Source organism: Gavia stellata, chromosome 11 (genome assembly GCF_030936135.1).
Source record: "Gavia stellata isolate bGavSte3 chromosome 11, bGavSte3.hap2, whole genome shotgun sequence".
NCBI lineage: Eukaryota > Metazoa > Chordata > Aves > Gaviiformes > Gaviidae > Gavia > Gavia stellata.
Genome location: NC_082604.1, coordinates 6,876,115 through 6,902,573, shown reverse-complemented (window position 1 = coordinate 6,902,573; position 26,459 = coordinate 6,876,115). Strand labels below are relative to the sequence as shown.

At 49.6% G+C, this 26,459-nt stretch overlaps 1 protein-coding gene across 2 annotated transcripts; it reads left to right on the top strand.

Moving 5' to 3' along the window:
• Window positions 1-851: 851 nt before the first annotated feature.
• On the top strand, window positions 852-24,721 carry ITM2C (integral membrane protein 2C). 2 transcript variants are annotated; one of them, XM_059822755.1, is made up of 6 exons: window positions 852-959; window positions 16,212-16,349; window positions 18,294-18,482; window positions 18,796-18,906; window positions 22,834-22,984; window positions 24,313-24,721. In XM_059822755.1, exons 1-6 carry the CDS (start codon window positions 852-854, stop codon window positions 24,402-24,404), a joined length of 789 nt encoding a protein of 262 aa, XP_059678738.1. In that variant the 3' UTR covers window positions 24,405-24,721. The 2 variants fall into 2 exon arrangements, with proteins under 2 accessions (XP_059678738.1, XP_059678737.1); XM_059822754.1 differs by having other exon boundaries at window positions 852-1,001.
• Window positions 24,722-26,459: the final 1,738 nt, after the last annotated feature.

The following is a 26,459-nucleotide window of genomic DNA, read 5'->3' as shown; positions in this document are numbered from 1 at the left end:
AAGACCAGACTCAGTGGCACAAAAGCAGCTGCCTCAGATTCTCTTCTGCAGGCCACACTCTGCTTTTGTCAGGAAGGGATTTTTCTAGATCATTGTCCCCGTGATGAAGGTAATCCATCTGTTCTGCTGCCCAGACCTGATCCTGGGGGAGAGGCCATCTGAACGCTCTCAGTTCATGGATTCTGGTCTCGGGCCTTGAAACGAACAGCAGCTGGGTTTTTCCCAGCTTTCCCGAGTAACTTCCGCACTCTGTGTGCATCTGCTCCAGGCTGATGCATCTTCAGGCACGGCGGCTTGTTTTAGTTTTGTTTTATTTTGGTTTTTTTCCATTTCCTGCCCCGATTTCAGAGGTGCACTTGCTGTACAGAAGATCTAGCACCGTGAAGAGCCAGGTCTTCCTGGGGCGGCTGCTGCACCCTCCGTGTCCTCAAACCTGTGGAAGGGCTCGAGAGCTGTGGCCAAAAGCTCTTGAAGCAAGAGCTGATGGTGGCTGGTGGGGGGGGCAAACAGCTTTCGGCCGAGATGGGGAAGCAGCCGTGGGTGCTGTCGGCAGGCAGATCCCGAAGGTCGGCCTTACCCCCCCAGACTCGGGCTGGGCCTTCGCACCCCCCGGGCACCCCCGAAGCCCGCTGGTGCTCCGGGCGCGCCCCCGCTCGTTGCAAACCCCCGTTTGCCTTCACAACCCTCGGCGGGGGGCTTGGGGGACACCCCCCTCCTCGCTCCCACCGGTGGCGGGCGGGGCAGGCGGCGCGGCGGAGCGCCCGCGGGGTCTGCCCGGGGGCGGGGGCGGCGGCGGCCCCTCCCCGGGGCGGTGCCGGCGGCGGCGCGGGCAGCGGCGGCGGCGCGGGGCCATGGTGAAGATCGGCGTCCAGCAGCCGCCGGCGGCTCTCAAGCCGGAGAAGGAGAAGGCGGCGGGGGGCGATGGGGCGGCGGGCGCCGTGCTGCTGCCGCCGGGCGCCGTGAGTGCGGGGCAGGGGCGGGCGGGCGCGGCGGCCCGGGCTGTGCGACCCGGCCCCGGGCGGGCGGGTGCCGCCGGTGGTGGCCCTCTTTGCGCCGGGTTTATTCTGCTAAGTTAGAGCTGGAAGGTGCGTGCGTGCGTGGGGCCGGGTGGCTGCTCGGCGGTCGCTCCTCTTCGGAGAGGCGCCCTGGGGGCGACAAAAGCCTCTGGTTTGAGGGATGTTAGCTCCCGTCCCAGAGGGTGCGGAGGCATCTGAAGTTTGGAGAAGCAGGGAGGGGATGGGGATAGTTGCGCCATCACGGGGAGCGGCATCCATGGGCACTGAAGTGCATGGCCAGCGCGGACAAGTGGCATCAGAACTCGTCCCTTTGGCGCGGACAAGTGGCATCAGAACTCGTCCCTTTGGCCTGGCTGGTGTTGCCTGGGGGAATGCGATTTGGGATTGATCATTCGTGGGCGGATTTCAAATTCTAACATCTTGGAAGGCTTAGGGTTGGCATGGAGAAGAGGCAGGAGGAACAAGACAGCTGGTGCTGGAGCAAGATGAGAAGCAAGGGGATAAGAGCACACACAGCTCTCTAGATGCTTTGCAGTTTTCAAGATGGGAGTTGACATGCTGAAGTTGAAGTGCTCTGTTGGCTTCAGGTGATGGGTATCGGAGGGGAGCGAGTGCTCGTGCCTGTGGAGGTTGGGATCCTGCCAGACGCGAGGTGAATGAAGGCATTGGGGTGTTCCTAGCAGATGCAGAGCATGGCTGGGGCCTTGGGGTAGAGTTACGTCGAGTCCCATCCAGACTGCCTGAGTCACGGGCAGGCACTGTCAGGTAGTGCTGGGTACATACCAGTGTTGGTATGGCCGGTGCCCCTCTCGAGGAGGGGAAAGTGAAATGGGCACTGTTGTGTTTGGCCCGGAGTTGAGTGTTTCTGAAGTCTCTTGTGCTAGAGAGCCCCCAGCTTGCAAGCTCTTCGGGGAGGGTGGACCCGCTGGGGTAGGTACCACACTGCGGAGTGGGAGGGTGTTGTCCAGAGAGGTGGGCCTGACCCACAGCATCAAGTCCACCTTGTTACACTGCTTCTGTATCAGAGTAGGAGACTTAAATGGCATTTCTGTATTCCTCGTAAATGCCTCGGACTGTGCATGCAGTTTGATTATTTATCAAACCCTATTATCTCCCTGACTCCAAAAACTATGGGGGAGCTTTTGGTTTTGCTCCATTCAGCAGCAGTGCAGAGCGTCCCTCCTCACGTGCCTTATCGAGCGAGTGGGAATTACCTGCCCTGGAGAGTTGCTCTGCAGTAGGGGCTTCAGGAGATTGCTCAGTTCTGCAGAGTTCAGGAAGTCACTTATGTCGTAATGATCTCTCACATCACGCACGATGTCCTTGCAGCTCTCAGCTGTGCTGTCAGTGTCTGAATGTGCTCAGTCTGTCATGATTGCATCTATTAATCTAATGCCTAGGAGCTGTGTAGAAACCTGTAATGGGGGAATGTGGCCAACTGTCATCTCTTGGTGATTTCCAGACTTCATCTTTCCTAATGATGAACAAAAGAAGGTGGTAGGTTTTTTCCCCACCTTTCCTATCCAGCCCTGAAAGCTGACCATCACACTGGACTTCCAGCTCACGTTGCCATAAAGCCAGCTTTCTGCAGCTGGGCAGTCGGTTGTTCTGCTGATCCTGCACGAGCTCTGGCGGGATCTGGTTCCTTCTCACATGTGCTGTAAGAAAAGGAGTTTAAAAAAAATAAAATAAAAAATAAAAGTAATAGACGCTTATTTCCATCATTAGTGCTGCCAGATCCCACCAATCAAAATTATTCCAATTCAGGTCCTGCCAGATGAATGAAATTGGCTTAGGTAGCAAATAATAAATTTTGGGTTCTTTATGTTGCCTTTGGCCTTTCTCTGACTCTTGGGGGGCACTATGTTGTTCTTCTAAGCCCACATAAGCTACAAAGGAACATAAAAATGTGAATGTAGAACAAAGACTCTTCAACAGTCTCTTAATTCCAGCAGATGGGCATGTGAGAAAATCAGCATTAAGACCCATGACAGAAGGGCAGGAGCAGATTGCAGTGAGTCAGTGCAGCATGAGGGCATCCAGGGAGCAGCACATCCACTGACAAGAAGGTGGCCTTTTCCTGATGCTATTTTTCAGGGCATCTAAGGCACTGGATTCTTTGGTAATGTTCTTTTGGTTGTAGTTTGCACTTAGCTGGACTGAGGGAGTGTGCTGCTTTGTAAAACACCCAACCTGTGGGGTTGGTCTTTCCGTAGCCAGGCTTTCTTGCTGTGCTCTCGCTCCTGCTGCCAATAATTCCTGTCTGTGTGTGTCTTGCTCTAGCTGCCTTGCAGCAAAATGGCATTGGTGACATGCAAACAAGATGCTCTGCATTCCTTTCCTCTTTGATCTCACAACTTCAATCCCAGTGATAGGAGCCAGAGCTGGGAAATGATTCAGCAGCCGCTTCCGCAGCCTGTAAATTTTGGCAGGTGCTCCGTGAATGCAAAGATGTGGCAGGCAGGAAGATGTCTGTGATGCTAATGTGTCCTGAAAAGTAGTACATGAGGAGTCCTGACAGCAAGCTCACATGTGCTGGGCCTTGTTTCTCCCCTGTGCAGCTCAGTTTGAATTGGAAAGAATATGCAGTTTGAACTCTGTCAGAAAAATCCACGTAATTATGAGGCAATCGCAACATTTTAAGGGCTTATAAAAGAAACAATCTTGTTGTCGTTAGTAGGAGCTGGGAGGATGTAGCAGCCTTGAGCAGAAGGCAGTTTGAGGTTATGCAGTCAGTAAAATAATTTGTTGTGTTTGTTGGAAAATATTCTCTCAGATGCAAAATAATATTCAGTGAGTTTTAATTGAACTCCAGGTTTACAATCTGAAATGGAAATAAGTACATACTCTGTGTCTTTAACTGCTCTGGGAAATATGTTCCTTGTGTTTGTGACGGATGTTGAAATCCACAGGAACTGAGTAAAACATGGCTGGAGCTCTCCAGTCAAAATTTGGTTTAGTTTCTTTTTTTGGGTTGATTCCATGTAAACCCCTCTAATACTTGCAGCTAGTTATTCTGCAGAGACAGTGCAAGAGCTAGAGAAGAAGGGTTTTCATTAAAATCTTCTGCTTCACGAGGGGTAAATGATAAGAACTGGAGGGGAAGAGCGCCTCTCGTTCCCCTTGCCCTGTCCGTAGCAGAGGCTGGCTGCTCAGCTGCCCTGGCCAAGGGCTCTGCCAACCGCTCCTCCCTGCTGGCCCGGGGTGAATTGTGCCTTACAGCAAACGCCGCAGCGCAGACCGGGTGTCCGTGGGGACCGGGACAGTTTGCAGACGATGGGAAGACATCTGTGTGCATCGGGGGGATGCTTTCATAGAGAGGAAGCAGAAAGCAAAACCTGTTGTCCTGCATCTGGGAAAGGCTGTGCTGAGGCGGCGTGTGCAATCGTGTTCATCTTCGGCTTGCCAGAAGGATGAACGTCGAGGGGCGGACGGTGTCTGCTCAGGCTGTGACTGCTAGGTCTGGCTGGTGGGAGAGAAGGGTGTTATGGACGAAGCAGGAGGACTGGGAGAGCTCTCTCCATACCCACAGGCACTGGCAAGCCCCCCGGAAACACCTTGGCAGAGGCCCAAGGGCTGCGAGGGGCTTTCTGGTGTGCACCAGTGGTGTCCTGTGGGTGCGACTGATATTTTGCTGTCGGCTGCAGTAATACCACGCTTTGGTTTTGTGCCTTTCATCTCATCCACATTCCCTGAGACTTGTCAAGACTTCCTTTTGGTGGGCTTTGGATCACGCCTTTCCTGGTTGTATGGAAAAGCTTCCCACAAGGAGCTGCTTGCTGCTCGGTGCTGGATCCCTCCAGCCCTTCTGTCTCTCTGTGTGGTCTCTTTGTAGGCTGTGCCTCAGCCTCCTGACTTCAGGGCTGCCGCTCCCCGGGCGGCTGACGGCCGAGTTGCCCCAGCCTCCTCCTTGCTGCCAGCCTGGGGCAGCTGGCGGCAGCTCCCACACCGAGCGGTTGCCCCATTTGTACAGAAGGAGCAGGGGAAAGCCCTGAAACCCTTGGGGAGCGTGTTCCCTGAGGGGGCGGCTGACTCCCTGGTGCCCGGGAAGCTCCCTTCCCTGTGACTGCCACCACGCAACTCCCCGGTGAGGAGCAGGTCCACTGTGGATGTGGAGCTCTTAGCAGACAACGTCTAACTGCTGGGGCTGTTCCTGTGCCCCCGCTCCCCTGCCTTTTCTTTGCTCAGGCGGGGAAGGTGAGCCGTGAATGCTTTGAATCCACCCGAGCAAGCCCGAGAGGACGTGTGCTTCATGGGAGGCGGCAGCAGATCGGAGCAGGACAGGCAGCAATGCCACTTCTGGCTTTCCCAGGGGCACCGGCGTGCTGTGAGCGGTGATGCTCCAGAGCTGGGCTCTGGCGTATGGGGCAGGCGGAGGAGCAGTGGCTCTTGCTGGCTGTGCAGGCATCTCTGCCGGCCTTGTAACGCAGAGTCACGCCACCTTGGTGAAAAATGCAGTGCCAATGCAATGCTGGGTTTTGTGAGTGCCTTCCTTGCAGGACGCTGTGAGGTGGAAGACAGATGGCAAGGGAAGGGGATGTGAGGAAAGGTCTTTTAAACAGGCTTTTTCAGAAAGCAAGATGTAAATCCAGAGGGAGGGAGAAAAACTAGCTGGCAGTGATGTGGATTGATTATGCTTATTGACATGTTTGTGGGCTTGAGTCCAGGCTTGATGATCCTGAGCTGTGGGCATTTTCACCACGTTGAGGTCTTGATTTAGTGATCTAAACATGGTAGATACTAATTTGAAGAAGCTGCCTCCTGTAACAGAAGATTATTCCTGGCCTTTGCCCAACCCTCCCATATCCACATGGCTAAGTGATGACTTCTTTTTGTGCCCTGTATGGAGTCATCAGCTTAAAAAGAAGCATTGTCACTGGTTCTTGGTTCTCCGTGGTTTGGGGATGCCTTGGAAGTGGAGGAAAAGGGCTGAATTGGAAAAAATGTCTCTGGACTCTTACAGGATCTGCTCTAGTGAAATACTAGACTTGGGTATCTTACTGGACTCCGGACGTGAATATTTGATATTCCAGCTAAGCATGACAAAGGATGCGGCTAAAACTGGTGGGGGTATTAGGAGAGGGAATGACTATTTCTAGCAGTAATGTTATAAATGTGACTGAATTTGGAAACACGGAGCTCTCTTTCACCAAAAAGATGTAGACTGAAGAGATGGAGAAACTTAAAATGTCTGTCCAGGGATGTGCATTCTCCGAAAGCTGGAGGAGAGCTGAAGCCAATGCAACTTCGCATGTTGGTGCTCTTTACACGGGAAGAACACGTTGTGTTTACTCAGTTTGGGCACAGCAATTTCTTTGGCAAAACACAGAAAACCAAGAAATATTTTTAAAAAGGAAGCAGTTTTACAGGGTAGAAATTAACCAAATGCAAGTCTGAGGCATGCATACACTGCATGTATTAATGCTGCAGCGCTATAGGTCCCATCCATAGGACAGGAGCCCTCCTTGCTCTACTGTAAGAAGCCCTGTGCTGTGCAGCGATAAGCGAAATGCTGGCTTTCACCCCGTCATTGCGCCGTGCTGCTTGCGTGTCTGTTCGGGGAGAGGTGGCCTGGCAGGTGGGCTGCGTGGCTGCTCAGAGGAGGGGAGCTCCCATGCAGCAGAGCATTGCTTCTCAGACTGGGGAGACGGAGCATCTAGGGAGGATGAGTTATCCTTGTGCGCAGTTTTGCAGTTCCTGCTTTTGCGTTACCAAAACTTTGCTCATTAACAGGTATACAGGAGGTGGAAAAGGTATTTTCACTTCTGGATGGGTGTTGGTTTAGACTGGATATTAGGAAAAATTTCTTTACTGAGAGAGTGGTCAAACATTGGAACAGGCTGCCCAGGGACGTGTTCAAGGAATGTGTAGACGTGGCACTGTGGGACATGGTTTAGTGGGCATGGTGGTGTTGGGTTGATGGTTGGACTTGGTGATCTTAAAGGTCTTTTCCAACCTTAGTGATTCTGTGATTTTCTTCCCAGGCGATGTGTGGGAACCTAGGCCAGTGTTACCGTTTGAGGGAGGACAGTGTGAAGGGTTTTGGTTTTTTTAATCCATGCCTCTGCACTTGCTTTGCAGAGTTGTCTTCCATGCTGCTATGCCCTACCGTTGAAGTCAGTTTGAACAATAAAGCTGAGAAGGGTAAATTTGCCTCCTCTCTCTTGCTGTTGTTAAACTAGACACTGTTTCTTTGTGGTGAATTTTCGAGCGTAGGACTGACTGTCAGGGTTTTCCTATGCTGCTGCTGGGAGAAGAGATAATCGCTGACAGTGTTTCTGAAAGGGAGCGGTTACTTCATTGTGTGGTGTGACACTGTGTAAGTCCTGATTTTCAGGGAAGAGACAAACGTTGTAACCTGAAAGCTGGTTCCTTGTTAAGATGCTTCAGCTTGAACTCTGGGAAACTCTGGACTCTGACCCCTCTGCTTGGAGCAAACAGAACGGGGTTTACAGCTCGGATGCCGCCTCCCATCTGCAGAGCCAGCAGAAGGCAGTACCTTGGCTGTTCCAACTCCTAAGCATCTTGGGCCTGGCTGCGTCCTGCTTTCTACTAGCCTTTTTGGAATCAGTTGCCTCTAATGGACGAGTGAGGTGAGACAGCGATGGCTTAATTGGCCACAACCAGATCAGCAGTGCTTGCCTTGCCCTTGGCACCATCCAAAATGGCTAGTTTGCTCTTGACCATCTCCATCTGCCTGAGTGTAGAAGCTCAGAGGTAGGTGCTGTAGTTTTAAATTGTACATTTGTTTGGACCCCAAAACTATCTAGACATGGAGCTCCCTGGGGGGAAGCAGTGGTTAGAGCCCAGCTGTGGTGTTCAAGCGAGTCCTCTGCCCCACTGTTGCTCTGCTCTGGTGCTTCATCAGGCTCCAAAGCCATCACTGAAAGCGTACAACTTCAGGTGAAATTGTGTGAAACCTTTTGATGTGTGTGGAGGTCTTTTCCCTGTCACATTTTCTTCTTTCAAATGTGTTGAGACAGCACCTGATCCTTTGCACCTTTTGCAAAATCAGTCGCTAGTTCTCTTGGCTTGTGCCCAGGACTCCCTGGGCTTCTTGCACAGGTTGGTAGGTGTGTTTGTTTTATGCTGGAGCAATTGTACAATTTTAGTCTGGGAAAAGGTAAGTGTGTGGCTGTCAGAAGGGAAGTCTGTCCAGCTCCTTCCTGAGCGCATGATCCCCCTGTCCTGCCACGGGACAGCTCGTTGCTTTGGTGGGCAGTCAAGCTTGTGGCTTGCTTCTTCCCAAGCCACGCGTGAAGGTGCAAGCAAGCAGGCTGGTTTTGTGGGCAGCTGGTAGCACCTTCTTTTCACTTCACCTGGGAGGAGAAGGAAGACACTACACTGAGAACAAGCTGAAAGCTGTTGGCATTTCCTTGCATCAGTTTCTCAATGTTCTTGAATATTTTTGGCATTGGTCAAAAGTTTTTTAAGGAGTCAGGTGTCTGCTCACCTGCATATGTCTTTACCTTTGAATCAAGTCTCTCTCTTTAACTTTGCCAACCCCTCGATGTAAGAGCTTTCCCTATTCCCAGAGCAGCTGCTCTGCTTCACTCTTGCTTGAGCTGCCTTTTGTCTTTAATTGCTCTGGGTAGGTTTTGTGACCCAATGTCAAAGCTTAACCTCCATTCTCCTGGGGAAAATTCCCTTTTAATGCACCTTCCCACTTCAGGGTTGCAAAAAACCCAAACACCCCTGGCTTTCCCGTGGCTGTGCTTGCTCCCAGGTGAGGTCTGCCCAGGTGCTCCAGAGTCTTTTAGCTGTCCTGGTGGAGCTGCCCCAGGGCAGGGACTGATTCTGCCCAGCGTCACACTGAGTGGCTGCAGCTCCTGTTGATTTCTGGAAATCAGGCTGTGTTTATTGGACTCCATATTTTGGCAGTCGGGCTGTTAAACGCCCAGGTTGGGACTTTTTTTTTGCCTCTTTAGCACAGCTGTTTATTTTTTCTCTGCCTGCGTGTCTGTTCAGTATGATGCATGGGGCTTTAGCTATGTGCCTGGTAAGAATAGCCTTATTTTTACCAGGGGCTTTGTTGGCTCTGCTAATGCTCTGAATGGTTTTACTCCTGGGAAAGAGGAAAGGGAGGCTGGAAAAACTCCAGCTGGAAGTTGTTGTGCCTCTGCCAAAAAATAAAATAAAAAAAAAAGGAAATTAATTCCTCATCCCTGTGCAAAGAGGGAGAAGAAAAAAAGCCCCTTAGTTCCAGAAAGGGATGGAAAAAAAGAGAAAAGTGGGGGGTTTATATCTCTCTTGCTGTGGAGGGAGAAGGAAAATATGATCACTGAGTGCTTAGGAGCTCCTACATGCTAGGCTGCATTTTTAACATCTTGCTGTCTTTGTCGTATAGCAACAAAGCTGGGGGTTTTAATTAGCCAGTGGTTGTTTTTGATATTCTAATTTCCACTGCTGCGAAGTGACTCCTGAGGCAGGTGGCTTTGTTGCTAGTCATGTGCTGTGGTGTCATTTAAAGATGTGATTAGATTCACTTATTGCAACCTTTTTGCCTTCGGCTGTGATAGTCTCTTAATTACAGCCCTTTTGGTTTTTTTGGAATTTTTTTTTTTTTTTTTTTTGCTTTCAGGCATCTTTGATTCCACAAGCCATCAGTTGTGTTCTCCGTGGAAGTGTTGCTGCGTGCCCTGCACAAGCGCTGCTCAAGTGCTGCGCGCAGGGAGTTCGGTTGCCTTGGAAACTGTGTCCCATATATACGTACGTGTGTGTGTGTGTGTATATATCTCCATGCATGCACACATCGTTTTCCTTTCTGACCTAAAGCATTAGAAATGCTCTTCAGCCTGGAAGGACTCTCCTTCCAGGTAATGGGCTCGTTCAGAGTTCTCTCATTGCTGGTGCTGAGCACTGACCCCTGTGACTCTCTGCCAGGGCGCTGGCCCAGCCGCTGGTCCCCCCTTGGTGTGTCTCCTCATTTCACTCCCTCTCCTCCCCCTGAGCATAACTGCTCCTGAGGGCAGGACTCATTTTTTGTTCATCTGGCAGAGGAGCCTTTTTCGGAGCGTGGCAGATGCTTTGGTGGATGCAAGGATGAACTGCCTTTGCTGTGCTGGTTTACCTCTCTTCCTGTCCCCCTTCTTGTCTTCCTTCGCCTGCCTTTTCCCTGCGCATGGTCTCTCACTTTCCCTTCTCCAGAGCTCTAGCTTGACCAGTGCTCCAGTCCCGAACCCTGGCTGGCCATCCCTGTTCCCTCTGGCCATCCCTGGGGGCTGTTCACCATGAGGAGCTCCCCTGGGTCTGAATGCCTAAATAAAGCAGTCGTCGTCTCTGGGAGGCAGGTCTGGATCTCCTTACCCTACAATTTATCCCACAAAGTCTCTGGTGCTTCTTACCATGCAGAGCAGCAGCTCTAAGCGCTGGCGCCAGCAGTGCCCAGCGCCTGCACATGGTCGGGATGCTGTCTGTGGGGTGGGTGGATGAGAGGGCTTTGCTTCGTGTGCAGGAAGAGCAGGCTGCCTCGGTGCGGACATGGGGGCCACTTTCCCAAGAGGTGACGCTCAAAGCCAAGCCCGGTGCACCAGAGGAGAGGTCAGTCCATACCAGCTTATGCACACTGCGGCAGCGCTACGGTTTTCCAGCAGTCAGCTGTGGGGTTTTTCCGTCTGAAGTCAATGCAGGTGCCGCTGTCGCAAGTCCTTACGTTTTGTAAAGCAGTAACTGATTTTGACTGTGAATATGGGACTTAATGTGTTGGAGGTAGAGACAGTGAACTGATTTCCCCGCCCCCCCCCCCCCCCACCTTAGTGCATATTGGCCTTTGGTTACCAGAAATGAGTAAACGGCAAGATCAGTTAGATTTTCTGATGTGGGTTTCTTAGGTTTCGAGCCTATGTCCTTTTAGGAAGCTGTGGCAGACTGTGTAGTGGCTGTAGTTACGTCAGTACATCTTCTACGTTGAGAGCTCAGGCTGCTGCTCCCTTGAAACAAGCAGCCTCCCAGGGAGGGATGACATATGTTGCTGCCTTTCAGATAGCACTCCTCTCCAAACCCACATCCCTTTGAGTATTTACTCTGCAATGCATTTCTCTCCTCGCTTGTTGGTCGTCAAAATCGCATCTACTATTTTTAGTCACCCCAAGCTTCTTTGCCTGTTGGGGGTGTATATTTAGATACTTGCCGAGCTGTGTCCCCTGTTTTTCAGGCCCTGCTACACCTAAAATGAAAGACTTCCAACCTGCATTTCATGAATGCAGGAAAAATGGTTTGTGGAGAACTCAGAGCTGTTTCCAAAGCTGAAGAAACAGAAAAAGGGCGTGAGCCAAGCCCATCTTTGCCGAGGCGATGTACAATTCAGGAGGGAACGAGGCATGACATGACAACTTTAATTTCCTCACTTTTGTTATCTTCAGAAAGATGTTGGTGAGGAAGGATTGATTGAATCAAATACCTATTTTTCATAAGCCTGTACTGGATTAATGAGAAATATCAAAGACAGCACCTCACTGGATATGGTTCTTGCTAGCAGCTCCTGCTAGTATTGTGATTCCAAAGGCTCAGGACCTCCAAAGACTTTTAAAAGGCTAAGGTCTTCAAAAAGACAGAGGATACAAGGGCATGGTAGTCCTGCTGGGAACCTACACAGTTCTTGCTGTAAGAAAATCTCTCGCGTGGACATTAGTCCTGCTTTGCAGGCTGGGGAAGGATGCAGAGGGTGAGTGAGGTGCTGTGGAAGCCCAGTCGCCGGCACCAGGGAGTGAAGTTTCCAGCCAGGAACAAATGCTTGCAGGCTGTTGTCTTCCCTGGCCTCGCAGGGCCGGAGCTGCTGCTGACCTGGGGCTGGGGAGCTCAGCCCCGGGCTGCAAACCCTTCTTGTCCCTGTGTCTGCAGCGCCGCGAAGCCAGGAGAGTTTTCTCAGCAGTAGGTGCCCTCGGCAGTGCCTGGCAGGCGCTGGTGGTTTCCCTGCTGTCTTACTCTGGCCTTTGGACTTGAATTCCATGCTATTGTCCAGACATTGTGCCTGTAAAGCACAGCCAGACTTCTGTCCCCCACCCCCTTGTAGGAGAGACGTTCTTTAGCCATTCTGTAACAAACAGGGATAACAGGATATCAGCCATTTTCATCATGTCCCCACTGAGACCTGAAATTCTGAAGAAAATCCCCAAAGACTGAATTAGGACTTCCCTCCCTGCCCCCCCAGGCTAATTTCAAGCCTCCTCTACCAAATGGTCTGTATCATAACTTCATCCTCTCCCATCTGGGCATCTGCCCCCTCCGCTGCTCCTGCGCCAGCCCCGTGAGCAGGCAGGGCACTGAAGCACGGTGAAGAGCCTGTTTCATCCAAAGAAAGGAATTCCCGTTTTATTTATATTTTATATTGCCAAGCGCTGGGTTGAGTGTCTGTGAAGCAATTGTGCCTGCAAACTGGAGCCCAGTCAGCATGGCTGGTTATTCAGGCTTGCGTGCTGGAGCTGCCTCTGTCTCTCGCCCGGTGGGATGAAGAATTAGCAGGACAATGCCTGGCAGAAAACCAAGATGCGCAGGCGTTCTCCTTGAGAGATGGAGGCTTTCCCCCATTGCCCATGTGGAGGAAGAGCAAGCTGTGCCTTCCCCTCGGGTTGCGCAGGGGAAGGAGCTCTGCCCACGGCCTTTCCCAGTTTTCCCACTGGAAAGGGAGCTGGCCTGGCCCTTTCTATAGGGTCAGCAAAGTGGTGGCCTCCGCTGCCTGCACCAGCACTGGAGCATGTGGTGGTGCCAAGAAATATGGAGCAAAGAAAGGATCATCATGTGGAGCGGCAGGATTTTCCTGTCCTGAAATCACAGTGGGATACTCTACAGAGCTGTGGGTCTGTCTGTGCATCCTCCTGGCGTGCACATCTGTAGCGCCTGGACCGTGGACATCGCGCTGTTCTTCCACTGCTGTCGGTTTTCCATCCATTTGTTTGCAGAGAAGCAAATGAATGTTCATCCTCTGCACAGCCCAGAGAGGGGGTGAAGGGCCTTATGTAGACTTCTGTGTAATATGTGCCCACCTGTTGGAATATTGTGTTTAAAACAAGAGAAAAAACAAAGGAAGGCCCATTTGCTGAACTGAAATACCTGTCCCTGCCTCTGCCCAGGGATGGTTGACCCTAGCCTTTCCCATTTCTCTTGGTCAAGAAAACCCATAGTCATTTGAGGCAGAAAATTAGTAGGATGGCTTTGTTGCAAGAAGAGCATCTGGTTAAAGAATTCTTATGGAATATTGTTAAACATCTGGTGAATATTGTTAGACAGCATTTTTGCGTATTAATATTTTGATTTTTGTCCTCAGTGAAAACATGTGTCTCGAAGGCATGATCTGCTCTTCAGGAGAACCCCACTGCTGAGCCTAATTCTTTTTCCCACTGCCAAAATTCATGGAGGTCGGCAAAGCTGCCAGATCTGTGAAGTCTGCCCTGCGGCATGAGCGCCGTGCGTGGTTTGGTGTGCCAGTTGGTCTTTGGGGCCTTTCTGAAGGGGATAGCTTTCCTGCAGCTTGCTGCTGGAACAGCCTGGTTCTCTTTATGATAAGATTAGCTTAGGGGAAAACTGCTCCCTTGCTGGGGAGCCAGGTGTTCCTACGTCAAGAACAGATGGAAATCAGCTACGATGGATTTCCCGTTTTTTAAAATACCCACATTTCTACTGCAGGGAGTGGCAGTCCTGTGGGGAAGGAGGTACATTGTGGCACGAGTGGGGCAGCAGCCTGTGGAAGAAGCTTCATGGATTTTTCCAACCTGGTGAAGATTTGTTATCCTGGGTGAAATGCTATTAACGCAGGTTGTGCACTGCCCCGTCCATGGGCTGTCAGCACTGAGAACCCCTCCAGCCCAAAGCTCGGGTGCCGACTGCCGTGTAGTTGCTTTTAAATTGCAATTCATTCATAGTGACAAAAGCTGGTGAAAAGATGGGAGAAAGATGCATGTTTCAGTGAGGGTTTGTGTGGGTGATTTTTACGCAATATTTTGCAGGACTGTGGTTAATTGTTCCCCTTAGCCTGCCTGGCAGCATTTTTAACCTCACTGCCTAATCTCCACTCCATCAGAATGGTTGCTGTTGAGTTTTTCTTTCCTCCCTCAGAATTTGAGTCTCTTTTCATTTTTCCTGGTGTTCTGTAACTTCTCCCAGGGCAAACCTCTGCTTAGCTTCCCCCACCTTCTCCCAAAATGCAAAAGTCGGGCATTTTTCCCAAAGCCAGGGATGCTTTGTAGGGAGCCAAACTCATCTACTTTGGTGGTGAGAGGTGGGATGTCTTGCTCTGTCTTTGGCTGTGCAAAGAGCACAGAGCTGCTCTAGCAAATAGCAAACCAGTGAGGGCTTATTTGCCCCTTTCTCCCATTCGTCAAACACAGTTTTTCTTTCTAGTGGGAGCAATTTTTTTTTTTCTCTTTGAGCTGCTGTGTCCTTTTGAACCTCTTCCCCAAGCTCTCCATGGAGTTAGCACTTGCAGCTCATCGAGGAAGCAAGCAGTGCATTATCCATCATGGGAACCTGGCACCTTTTCAGATGTAATTCACTGGTGAAGCATTAAACATTTTCTCAGCCTGCTTTGGTGTCAGTAGCAGGAGACCTTTTCATTCCTCTTTACCCGCCCTGTCTGCACTCTTTCTTTGATGACAAATATCTGGGGAAATCTGTTTTTGTGAAACACTTAACATATAGCATGACTTTCCTGTCCTAGCAGTTCATGTCAGAGACCCTTTAAACTTTCTCTAGTAATGTGATTTTTTTTTTTCTTTTTCTTTGTGGCTTGCACAGTTGCTGCCCCTCGTCTGTGGAAGGAGGAGAAGGGAAGGATGTGAACTTAAAATGTGGTATTTTTCAGTTTGCTCATCCCTTTATTTGCTGAAGGAGCAGCGACGAACTATTAAACACTGCTTCTTCAGTGTAGGGAGCTGGCAGTGAATAGAGGTGCTGCGGGTCTTTCAACAGCTGGGGTGAAGGAGAAACAAATACAGATTAATTTCTCCTGGAGGTGTGCTGGAATCGTAGCACTCCCAAAGCAATATGGTCTTTGCAGTTATCAGACAATGTGGCTAGAAAAGATAAAGTTGATAGCTGGAGCAGTCTGCATTGGCTGGGAGTGGAGCAGGTAGCAGAAGCGTTGCAGATCCTGGCTCTGCACCTCGATGGAGCTCAGGTGCCGGGGACTGGGGGGGCTTCCCCGACTGGTGGGCTCCCCATCAGTGCCACAGGGGTGCTGGGGTGCCCTTGCCTCGGGGGCAGAAAAGACCTGTTAAATCTGTTCCTCTAGCTTGTACGGGTCTCTGGCTAGCTGTGGAGAGAGTGTCTTCCTAATCAAACGCATCAGATCAGGTACCACAGAGAGGGAGTTAATCTGCAGGAGCCCTCCCTGGCGTGTCTCTCCCTGCTTTCAGCTCTTCTGTGTGGAAACTGGGGCATCTCTGAACTGGCTTCTTTCACCTGCTTCTGAAGGGCCTTACATCTTCCTGCTTAACATTGCAGAGGGTTATTTTAGCAGTAATAACAAGAGCATCGTAGGCTGGGATGAGTGGTCCCCAGGAGGTAACCCTGCCTTTGCACTGCCCTCCTTTTTGAGGGCTGTAACAAGGTGAGCTGGCTCCCATCTGTATGGATTGGGCAGCGCTCTAAAAATGGCAGATATGTTTTCTTTTGATGCTCTGACTATATTCCTGGAAGGTGTGCAGGAATCTGCCTGAAAATGAAGTTGAGATCAACATAGCTGTTCGGGTAGGCTCACCCCGGCGTGGGCAGGAGGCACCTCTCTGACACCAGTAATTTCCAACTGAAAAATTTCCCCTGAAAAATGCTGCAACAGTGGCAGCATGTCAACAAAAATTTTTGAGTATAAATACATAAATGCTGTTATAGTCAGTAGCCAGGAACTGTTAGTTCCCAATTTCCTTTTTTTCTGTCAATCCTTATTGCCCACTGAAACAAAGCTTGACTTTGTCCTGGGCAGTTGGTGGGAAGCAGAGTATACATATATGTGTGTATGTGCACACACACACATATTTTTTATATATATGAAAAAAAAACATATATGGGGGGTGGGAGAGCAAAGTGCACAAGAAGTGTTTTACTCTTGCCAGAATGCTGTCAGATGTGAAGTTGCTTTGCAGGACGGTGCCTGCCTTCTTCAGTGGCACACCACAAACCCGTGTGTGGTTTTTGCATAAAAATAGTTGATTTTCTGATCCCTTGCAGCAGCAGCTGACTGATGCTCTCGTTTTTGTCTTGCAGGAGGAGCCAGCTCCTGCGGTGCAGGGCCGGAGGTCATCGCTCAGTGGGGTGTGCTACCTGACCATGGGTCTCCTTGTACTGCTCCTGGGCTTGGTCTTTGCATCGATGTATGTGTACAGATACTTCTTCATCACCCAGGTAGGGGCAAGTCAGGAGGGACTGCTGGCTCTTCAGCCAGAGCAGCCAGACAAGCTGCTTCAACCTTTGAAAGAGGTGGTGCTGTTATTTATTGCTTTGCGCTGCAGTAGCTCAGGAGCCAGCCCTCTGGGCACTGCAGACAAGGCATGTCTTAAGCGGTAGGCTCAGGCTCACCTCCATCCCGACTGGCAGGAAGGGCCTTCCAGAAACGCTCCTCTTCCCCTCCCTCGTGGCTTTGTTTTGCCTTTTTTTTTCTTTTTGTAACTCCATAAAAATATCCTGCTAGTTCTACCTTTTAAACCCAACGTCACTGCTGTCAGGGGTAAGGCGGTCTGAAAGCGTGACTTGTTGTGAGGGGAGAGCAAGCCTTGGAGGGAGCAGGGAGGTACAGGCAAGGGAACAGCTTTTTGCAGTAGGTTTTTTAGGCCCTACCGCAGCAAAACTCTGCAGGTGTAACAAAAATAGGTGCTGCTATTAATAAAGCAAGCAGAGAAGTGAAAAGTAAGTGGCAGATGGTATGGAAGGTGAGCCCTCATCCTCCATTAAATTCAGCACCTTTTCTTCCACGTAGTCTTTGCAAAGCCTGGCCTAGCTGAGGCACTGGGCTGGCTGTGTTGTGGTGGGTCAGAGCATAGGGAATGAGAGAGGGCAGAGCTGCTTTTTAAGGAGGAAACTGCTGAGCTCTGTGGCTTGCTGAGTGTTTAGCTGAGAGACCCCAGAGCATTGATTTGCACTGAAGCCCTTGTTCTGGGGCGGAGCAGCTATTAGTGAATGAGTTCTCCCAGGACCGCCAGCTGCCTTCGTCTCTGCAGCCAGCACTTATCCACTCAGCAGTATTGTCTTTTTAGACATTCCCTTGCTCCATAAATTTTCTTGCTGTCAAATTAATTTGCAATCTTTGTTTTAAGATAGATCAGTGCTTTATTACCTGTGCTTAGTTATACCTGATCTGGAAACCCTGTGACAACCCTCCCACACACCGCTGTGTTAGTGTGATGGCACCCTGTTGCAGGGCTTTTGGTGCAGACACTTCCTTATGAGAAGAAATCCCCAGCACTGAGGGAAGGTAATCGACCAGGTTATGGACAGCGTTCAGACCATCACCCTGTAAAAAACCTACCCTCAGCGCATGCTGAATGGCACTGGGAAATGCCCGCTGGTCCATTTGGGGCCGTCTGTTGTCAACCCCACTGCCTGCCTGCCATACCAAATGACAGCTCATAGCTAATTACACAGCAAAGCCTGTTCAACATGGTCAGAGATGCTTTGGAGACCAAGGCAATGGGGTCTTCATGCCTCAGTCTTCAATGGCTGCAGTTTGTCCCTGTGACTGGACTTGATGATCTTACAGGTCTTTTCCAACCTTAGTGATTCTGTGATCCTGGTGCTCAAACTTGATTGCTCACCCTGCGTTAGCTCTCTTGGCCATACCTTGTGCTTCTGCAGTCCTAGAGAGCAGCAGCTCCTGTTCTGCAGTGAGGCAAAGCTGCTTTGTTTTGGTGCATTTGCCATATCCAACCTACAAGTGCCTTTAGAAATGATGCTCTGCTCACCCCAAGCTTGTATGCCTAATGTAGAAAAATGCAGTTACTGGAAGCCATGTCTATGCGGGGATGTGAACAACCTGGTTATGAAATTTAAAAGCCTATAGGCAGTCAGTTTGCCTGTCTGAATTACTCCTCATGAAGTCCCACAGGGAATCCTTTATTCCCTTTGGACCTGACTAGCAGGAAGGGAGACATGGTCATTTCACAAGGGTGTTCTGCGCTATCTTCATCAAGAAGGTTTTCTGGTAAAAAGACTGATCTTGAAATATCTTCAAGCATCTGTTTGAAAAGTGTTTTTTACCTCGTATGGGTACGTTTCTTCCCATGTTTGCTGTAGCTGTTAATAGGGTTTGGGATATAAGAGTGTTGTACCTCCACTTGGATCTCGTCCCCACAGCTGCCCCGTGAGAGCGTGTTTCACTGCGGCGTCCTTTACGAAGACTCGCTGTATTCACCGTTTAAAGGGCAGCTGGAGTTGCACGAAGATGTCAAGATTTACATTGAGGAGAACTACGAGCAAATCAACGTCCCAGTGCCCCAGTTTGGAGGGAGCGACCCTGCGGATATCATCCACGATTTCCAGCGAGTAAGGAGCTCTTGGGGCCTTTGGGGGCGTAGCACAGGGCTGAGCAGGGGTGCACCAGCACGGTGCTCATGGCCTAGCGCTGTCGCTGTTGTCACGTATGTCTGTGATGATCTTATTACTGAGCTGTCCTCCTTCCCAAGGCCCTCTCTGAGATTTTCCAAGCTGCTTGTCTTGCTTGGAAGGGAGGTCCTTGGACAGGTTTGTTGCTTAAAGCAATTTCCTGTCTTCCCTGAATTCCCTCTTTTCACCCATTTTCACAGACACGTTTCATTGCAAAGGGCTCAATTCCTTAATTTCTGTGCTTGGAACGCAGGGTCTGACAGCTTATCACGACATAACGCTGGATAAATGCTATGTCATCGAGCTGAACACCACTATCGTGATGCCTCCTCGCAACCTGTGGGAGCTGCTGGTTAACGTGAAGGTACAGCTGCAATCCTGCTTATTTTGCATGCTTTTCTTGAGTTGGCTCTTGGGTGCTAGCTGGAAGCTAGTGGGAAATCTGCTGTGTTTGTCGAAGTAAGCCTTGGCCCTGACAGCTGAGCCTTCATGTAGAGCGAAGGCTTCAGCGGGTTGAGCTGAAATATTAATTTTGCAGACACCACGGTAACACTGGCATGACAGATCAGCCTGACTGCGGTGACACACAGAAGCAGCAGATTCCTTCCCTCTGGGGTTTACTGATTGTAGGAATTGAGGAAAAAAAGAAAAATTTCCCTCCTTTTGCTCTTGCCGTGGTTACCAATGCAGTTTGCGGTTTGCCATTTGCAGAGCTCTTGGTGGCCTTTGCGGAGTACCAGGCCTTCAGCTTTCACCTTTTTGGGGCGGGGGGGAGGTGTGCGGAATTTGTGCTGCCCTCCCTGCTGTGCTGCGGGCTGCAACACTGGACTTGGGCTCATGCAGTTTTGCTCACAGCCGGCATTAATTGGACTTAGTACTAGTGGTTTTGTTCAGTTCAGAAGCCTGTGCCACTATTGCAGTGACTGAAAGCAGTCGTCTTAAAATAGAGTACTATTTAATCTTATCAGCAGGAAAAAACCCCAGGATTTTTAAGACTGCAGAAGGTGTGTATCTATCTCAGACTTTTGCAGGTAAAGCAAAGCGCTGAGCCTGGGTCTTTTACTCCCTTCTGTGACAGTCTATTTAAAAGAAAAGAAAAAAAACCACCCCAGCCTAACTCTTACTCTTTCTTAATTCCCTTTGCTCACTTGCCGCTACATGCAGTGTGATGAACTTTGTAGGGGTTAAGCTCAGAGGCAAAAGGTTGTTCCTTGAGAGATGCCTGATCTCCCGTCCTTGTCAAACTCCCAGTTTGTTTCTTAGCAGTCCTCGCAATTGCATGTGCTGTGACCGTCTGGCAAATGTGCTGGGAACCCTGCTGGGGTTCAACACACATTTACTTACAACTCGCTCCAAACCAGCCACAGCTTCTGACCGTGGCAGGTGACCAGTCCCTGGGGCAGAGGGAAATGGAAAAGGCAGGATTGCACAAGCTGACAGCAGAGCCCTAGAAAAAAACCTGAGAGATTGGGAATGATGGTCACATCCTAAAATAACAGATATAAACTCACAGTCAATGAAAATGATGCTTTGTCTTTATCAGAAATTGAATTTAAAAAGGGGTAAAAGTACAATTAAAATCGTCGTATGTGTTTGATTCTTTAAAGAGAATACAAAGCAGATGTGTGTTTAAATAACTTTTTAATTATTGGGATGGGTAAGTGTCCAATCTGTCTGTGGAGGTTTTAACGTGCACCTTAGAGACATTGTTTTGAAGTGTTTAGCTTGGTCTTGAGCTCAGAAAAAGTTTTTCACCATAAGGACAGTGAAGCAGTGGAACAGGTTGCCCAGGGAGGTTGTGCTGCCTCCTTGAAATCCTTGAAGGTTTTCAAGACCAGGTGGATAAAGCCCTGAGGTCCCTCCCCAGCTGAATTATCCTGTGAGCCTGTGATCTTCGTGCCCACAGGCGGGGCCTTGCTGGTGGCCTGTGTCAGGCAGAGAGGGAAAATTTTTTCCTGCTGCAGGGACCTTCATCACCTGATGACTTGCCCCCCTGCTCAGAAGTGCTCCTGTTTGGATGCTGGATGAGCTGCGTTGGTCCTTGGACTCTGAGACTTTTGCCTTTTCTGCATCTCTAAATCCAGTCAAGTCCCTAATGAATGAGACTAATTTCCAGCTGAAAGTTTAGTTTTGAAGGTGTTCAGTGGCTTCAGTCCTGTTTCTAGGGCCAAACCTCTGTGCAGCAAATAACATTAGTGGTTTGCTCCAGCAGACTGTGGCAGCACAGGGATTGGGTGAAGCTCCTTTGCCCTTTCCTCCCCGGCCAGCCTGGTGCTGGGGTGCCCCTTTGCAGTGTGGCTGCCACATGCCCTGTGCCTGCTCTGCAATCCCTGCTGTGTGCGGGCACGGCTGTGCCAGACCCCGCTCAGATCTTGGCCCTGCTGTTACCATGTATGCATTACCAGGCCTCTTGTGTCTGATTTTTTTGCCTGTAAATGGCAGCTCTGCTGCTTCTTGCAGGCTCTGTTCTGTATAGGTGTGACAGTTTAGTGAAGAGGGCTGCGTTAAGTATCTGAGAGAAAAGGATGGAGGGATGCTCCCCCTATGTAGCAGCAGGAAGTTGGAGATGACCCAGTTAAATGATGGATGATCCACACCTTTTGCAGAACGCAAAATGCTCGAAGCTTTAGTTTTCTTAAAACTCTTGGTGGAGAATTGAAGGTATCATCCTTGTTGCACAGTCCTGCGATGGAGGAGCGATTATTCCTGGCTACTTCAGCTGCTGCAGCTATTTAAGTCTAAAACAATGAAGAAACTGGATTGTGTGCATGTGTGTCTCTCTCTAAGCCCTCTTGCCAGGTCAAGGGTATGGCAAATCCTGAGTCCCAGCCCTGGGTGTTAACATGACAGCCTCTGCCAGTAACTGCACGTATTGCATGCCCTCTCCTGCACTCTCCCACTGAGGATCAATAATTGAATTTCTTACGGAACTGTTGTGTTGGTGTAGTACAAACTTCCACTAATAGTCTAGTCCTCCAGCATTAGAGGAGAGCTTTATCGATCCAGTAGGCTATGCCAGCCCAACAGCATGGCGCTAAGTTAAGACAGCGTGTTTCCAGGTACATATCTATGGAGATAACCAGTCCTGTGGTGCAAACTGAAGAGGTGATATTTGAAATTGCGCTGTTGTTGGTTGCTTTCCACCCAATTATATTTCTGTAGGCCCCAGGATCTGCGGGTTCTTCTATTTCTTTGACTCTTCTTAAGTGAAAGGGACCAGAAGTAAGGCTTTGCTTCGTGGCTTAGTTAGCATCCAGTCTGCTCAGAAGTGCCCCCCAGCCCAAGTTGTACTTGTAACACAGCTGATTATTGCCACAGCGGTGCCCAGACAGCTGCAAGATGCCCTGAGGACCTGGGAATCAGCTTGCAGAGAGTTTTCCATGCTGAGCAGATCTCTTTCCTGCAGGGAAAGAGTTGGCCTCCATCCCTGGGGTGCTCCCAGGTACCCCATTTTCTCTCTCCCCATTTTTTCCAGACCCTGCTGGCTTTCTGCCATGTCCCCCCACCAGGAACCTCACTCATCACCCTGGTCGTCATAGTGGCCTCCACCCCAGCAGCAGGGAGCTTGCGCGTGCCGCTTTGCCTCAGCTCAGTCCCTGGTGTGAGCTGCCTTCCTGCACTGCCCCAGCATCGCCGAGTGATGTCACGGGGATGATGGAAGTATGCCAAGAGCTCACTTCCCCTGAGTGCCCCCTGCTACCACGCAGGGCAGTATTTCTAAATGTGGTGCCTATGGCCCATCTCTAGTCCCCACTCCTGTGGGCTATAAGGGCAGGAGATCATTGTGGCTGTGCTGAATGGACCAAGGAGGAGGGGGAAATGTGGAAAACTCAGGAAACTGTTGGAATCTGAGCAGGGCTGGCATTTTTGGGTTTTGCCTTTTGAAGTAAATGTAAAAAGCACATATTCATTGGAGTTCCTGGCATTTTGGTTGAGCCTTGATCCCTCTCCAGGTGGGTTCATTGTGCTCTCAGAGTTACAGCTTTGTGCACCCTCCTTTAAAACTGGGATTAGTTTATAGCGGGGTTGTTCCTACACTGGCTTCATCCCCTACGTGAACATTCAGTTTTTGGATCTAATCCATTTTGTGTGCCCTGTGCTAGTAGCATGGGACAGTTTACTGCAAGGACAGGGAAGCATGTTAACCGGCCTCAGTAAGTGGAGTTTGAGCCTTCAAACAGTGAATTTTCCACAGTTTGGCTGTCCTTGGTGCCCTGTGTGAGACAGTGCTGCTCGAGGAGGGGATCATAGCACCGTTTGTGCTTTATTTTGGTGGAAACTGTCATTTCAGAAAGGGACATATCTGCCTCAGACATACATAATCCAGGAGGAGATGATCGCGACTGAGCACGTCAGTGACATGGAGCAGCTCGGCTCCTTCATCTACCGCCTCTGCAGCGGCAAGGAGACCTACAGGCTGAAGCGGAGGAGCGCGAGGAGACGTAAGAGCCTTGCTGTGTTCAGCTGTCCTAACGTACTGTCCCCCTGCATCACAGTCATTATTTCTGCTGTTACAGCCATGCTGGACTCTTCCTGGTGAGAGGGGAGGTTTCCCTGTGGGTGTAAGCACACAGGAGATCTTTTGAGGTGCTTCCCTCTAATTCATCTAAACCCAAATCTGGGATGATGCTGCTGCTGCAAATGGGTGCTGGCTGCTGTGTTTCTATCGCTGCATCTATCAGCCTAATAGAAACACTGAGAAAATGGTTGCAGGAGCCAGCAATTCATTTACATGTGGGCTCCTGGGGCCCAACTAATAGCAGTGCTGTTGGGAACTGTTTGGAAAATTACCCTAATGGAGACACCCGCTTCAGTGGCAGCTATTCAGAGCAGATTAGATCTGCAAATTGCCTTTAATTAATTAAGTTCCTAATAATATGGAAAAAGTTGTGAAGAGGGAACATTGGACTACCTTAAAATGATTTCATGAAAATCAGCAATATGTATCTTATACACAAATGGTAACACTGCTGCAAAAAACTCCTTAATTTCAGTATTTGTATTTACTCGGTTTTAGATACTGGTGTACGATACTGTACGATACTTACCTGAAATATGAACCTATAGTCAGTTTGGGTTTGGATCTCTGGGGAAGCTGCAGGATGCTGAGAGCGTTTAGGTGCAGAAGCCACCATGGCTGTAGTTCGTGGTCGCTTTCCCAACAGAAGCTGCACAATTGTGCATGGGGCTGCCGGCACGCTGGCTGCTGCTCTCGTGGAGCCCTGGCACGGTCCTGCCTCTCAGCAGGGCACTGCCAGGTGTGCTGTAAGAGGGGAGTAGCTGCCTGGAGAGCGGCCCAGCATTGAGGTCCTGCAGTTTAAGGGCATGGGGAGCATTCCTTTTTTCCTGGAGAGGCTGAGGCCATAGCAGGATCAGTGCGTGTGGGGATACAAACAGCCAGAGGGGTGGCGATTTTAAGCCCTCCTTGGCTGCATTCAGAGCTGTGCTCTGTACCAGCCTGTGACTTCTGCTGATTTCATGAGGCTTTCTGGTCTCTGAGAGAACAAACACTGAGATGCTGTCAGCTGAAACCAGCTGTTTCCACATGGCTCCCCCAGTTCATGGCAGCTCTCACTGCAGCACCATGGCCTAGAGAATATGCCTATTCTTCCAAAAACCGGATTATGCTGCTTTTCGTATGGGCTGTGTTGTTCCTGCATTTCAGTGTTCAGCGGTTGCATCTCATCTGCTTTCCTTCCCCCACTTGCTGCAGCTCTTGTAGGTTATCATTTCTTGAATTTCCTCTCTCCTCTCTTTCAATCACTTCTAGGTATCAGTCGACGTGAGGCTGGAAACTGTCACCGTATTCGTCACTTTGAAAACACTTTTGTGGTCGAAACTGTTATCTGCAAAAAGTCATGAAGCCACCCTCCAGATGTAACCTTCCTTGGCTTTGCTTGCACACACATGCACACACATGCTCTCAGCCTTCTCTTTAGACATGGTAATCTGTCTTAATTTTTTTAATCCCGCCCCTGCTTGTGCAGCTCTAATCTCTTGGGTCTATTGTGGCCTCACAGTGGATTCTCTTCGCTCCCTGCTACCTACCTGAGACATTTGCTGGGCTTAAATTTACACAGTGGTCAAAAATAACCTGGGAGTAGATGCAGCTTCTTCCACACCATGGGACGGGAATCTCTTTTGGGAGCAGGTTTGGGGTAGAAGGAATGGCCGAGAAACAGGAGTGCTGGAAATAGGTGCTCTTTTCCTGACTGAGCAATTTCAGGATGGTCTAGTACTTTGAGGCTGCCTTGGCACCGGGACAGAAGGTGTGTGTGCAAGAGGAGAGTTACCATTTTGATGCTGATGTAATGACCAGAAATACGTAACCAGATGCACTTAGGAAAGGACTAGTTGTGAGGCTACAGACAGGGTGATTCAGAAGCCTCAGCAGTGGGAGGGTTTCTGCCCAAACCATGCTATGGTGGTCCCAGCTTGCTGTGTGCTGTTCCCCTGAAGACCTGATTTTCAAACATCGGAAGCAACCACTATGTGTTGTTTTTATGACTGGCTCCTGGACTCACCCCTCACCATGTCTCCTGAACGCGGCATGGCTCAGCGTGACCCGCTGAGCAATGCAGGGTATCCTGACGAGTGTTCAGGGTGGGCAGGAGGCCAGGGCAAGGGGCAACGAGGTGGGCTGGGGATGACACGAATGACACAGCATGTCCCTGCTCCTCAGCCACAAAGCAGAGGGTGAAGTGCAAGGCTGTGTAGCCTTTTCTCTAACACATAGCTGCATCTGCTGTGGATCCTGGGCAGATCTGCTGTCACTTTGCCCAAGTAAATAAAGAGGTGAATCTCTGATGCAGGTGCCAGAGCTCCACTGATGTCCCATCTATAGGCCATGGCTGCAGGTGGAGCCGGGTGGTTTACTCCAGCCCTGTGTCTGTCCTGGCCAGCTCTGCTTGCCTGGAAAGATGAGTTATGTTCATACGGGTCTTTCTTCCTGAGTTGTCGAGATCCCATCTGTGTGCGGATGGGGTGCCGTGCCTACGTACAGAGTGGTGTCAGCAGCAGAACTGGTAGTTACTGGCAAGTGCAGAAGCAGAATTTTTAATTTTTTTTTTTTTCAACAGTGTATTCTCCTCTGATGAAAGTTGTTTTGATAGTGATTACTGTAGTCCAGCCGTGTATCACATTATCTGCAGGCACCATTGTAGTACAGATATTGATACAAGGCAAGATCAGCTGATCAATATACTCCAGAGAAATTGTGTGAACAAAACTGCATTTCTATTGATCATCAGACAGAAGAATTGCCAAGTAATTAAATATTCTTCCGTCTGTTCCATAAATGTAGTTAAAACTAATTAGGTTCTTGAAATGCAGGCAGTTTTTTGGCTTGAAAGAATGGGGTGAGTTTCAACTTGGCACATTCTTGTTAATTGGTTTCCAGCAAATCTGGACTTGTTCACCATCTGTTGAAATGAGCTTGTTGTTTTAGAAGAAGGAGGATAAAGTATATGCAAGTACAATCACTAACTCAGCAGAACCAAAAAAAGTGAATATATTTTAGAATAAAACTTTTAAGTAATAATACTGTGAGTTAATAATGCGAAAATAAAACAGGGTATCAAAATTGTCATGTAATGCTATAGGAATTAGTATGTCCTTAGAGGCTGAGAATTTATTTTTTGTGTAAACATAGTTGACTATAAACAGTAAGTTTTAACAGGTAGAGGAAGACACTTTGGTTTCATTCTGCTTTAAGCTTGATGTAATATGAAAAATTATGTGCACTTCATGCAGGTTGGTAAGGAAAGTTTCCCACTGCCAGAGGGATATTTGCTTTTCTAGCGTTGTGTTTTTCCAACAATAACTTGCTACTAGCCCTAACCTTTCATTGTGGAGTGGATGACAAGGGGTCAGAGAATTGGTTCACTTAATGGAAGTTCCGTAAACTGGTAAATTTAA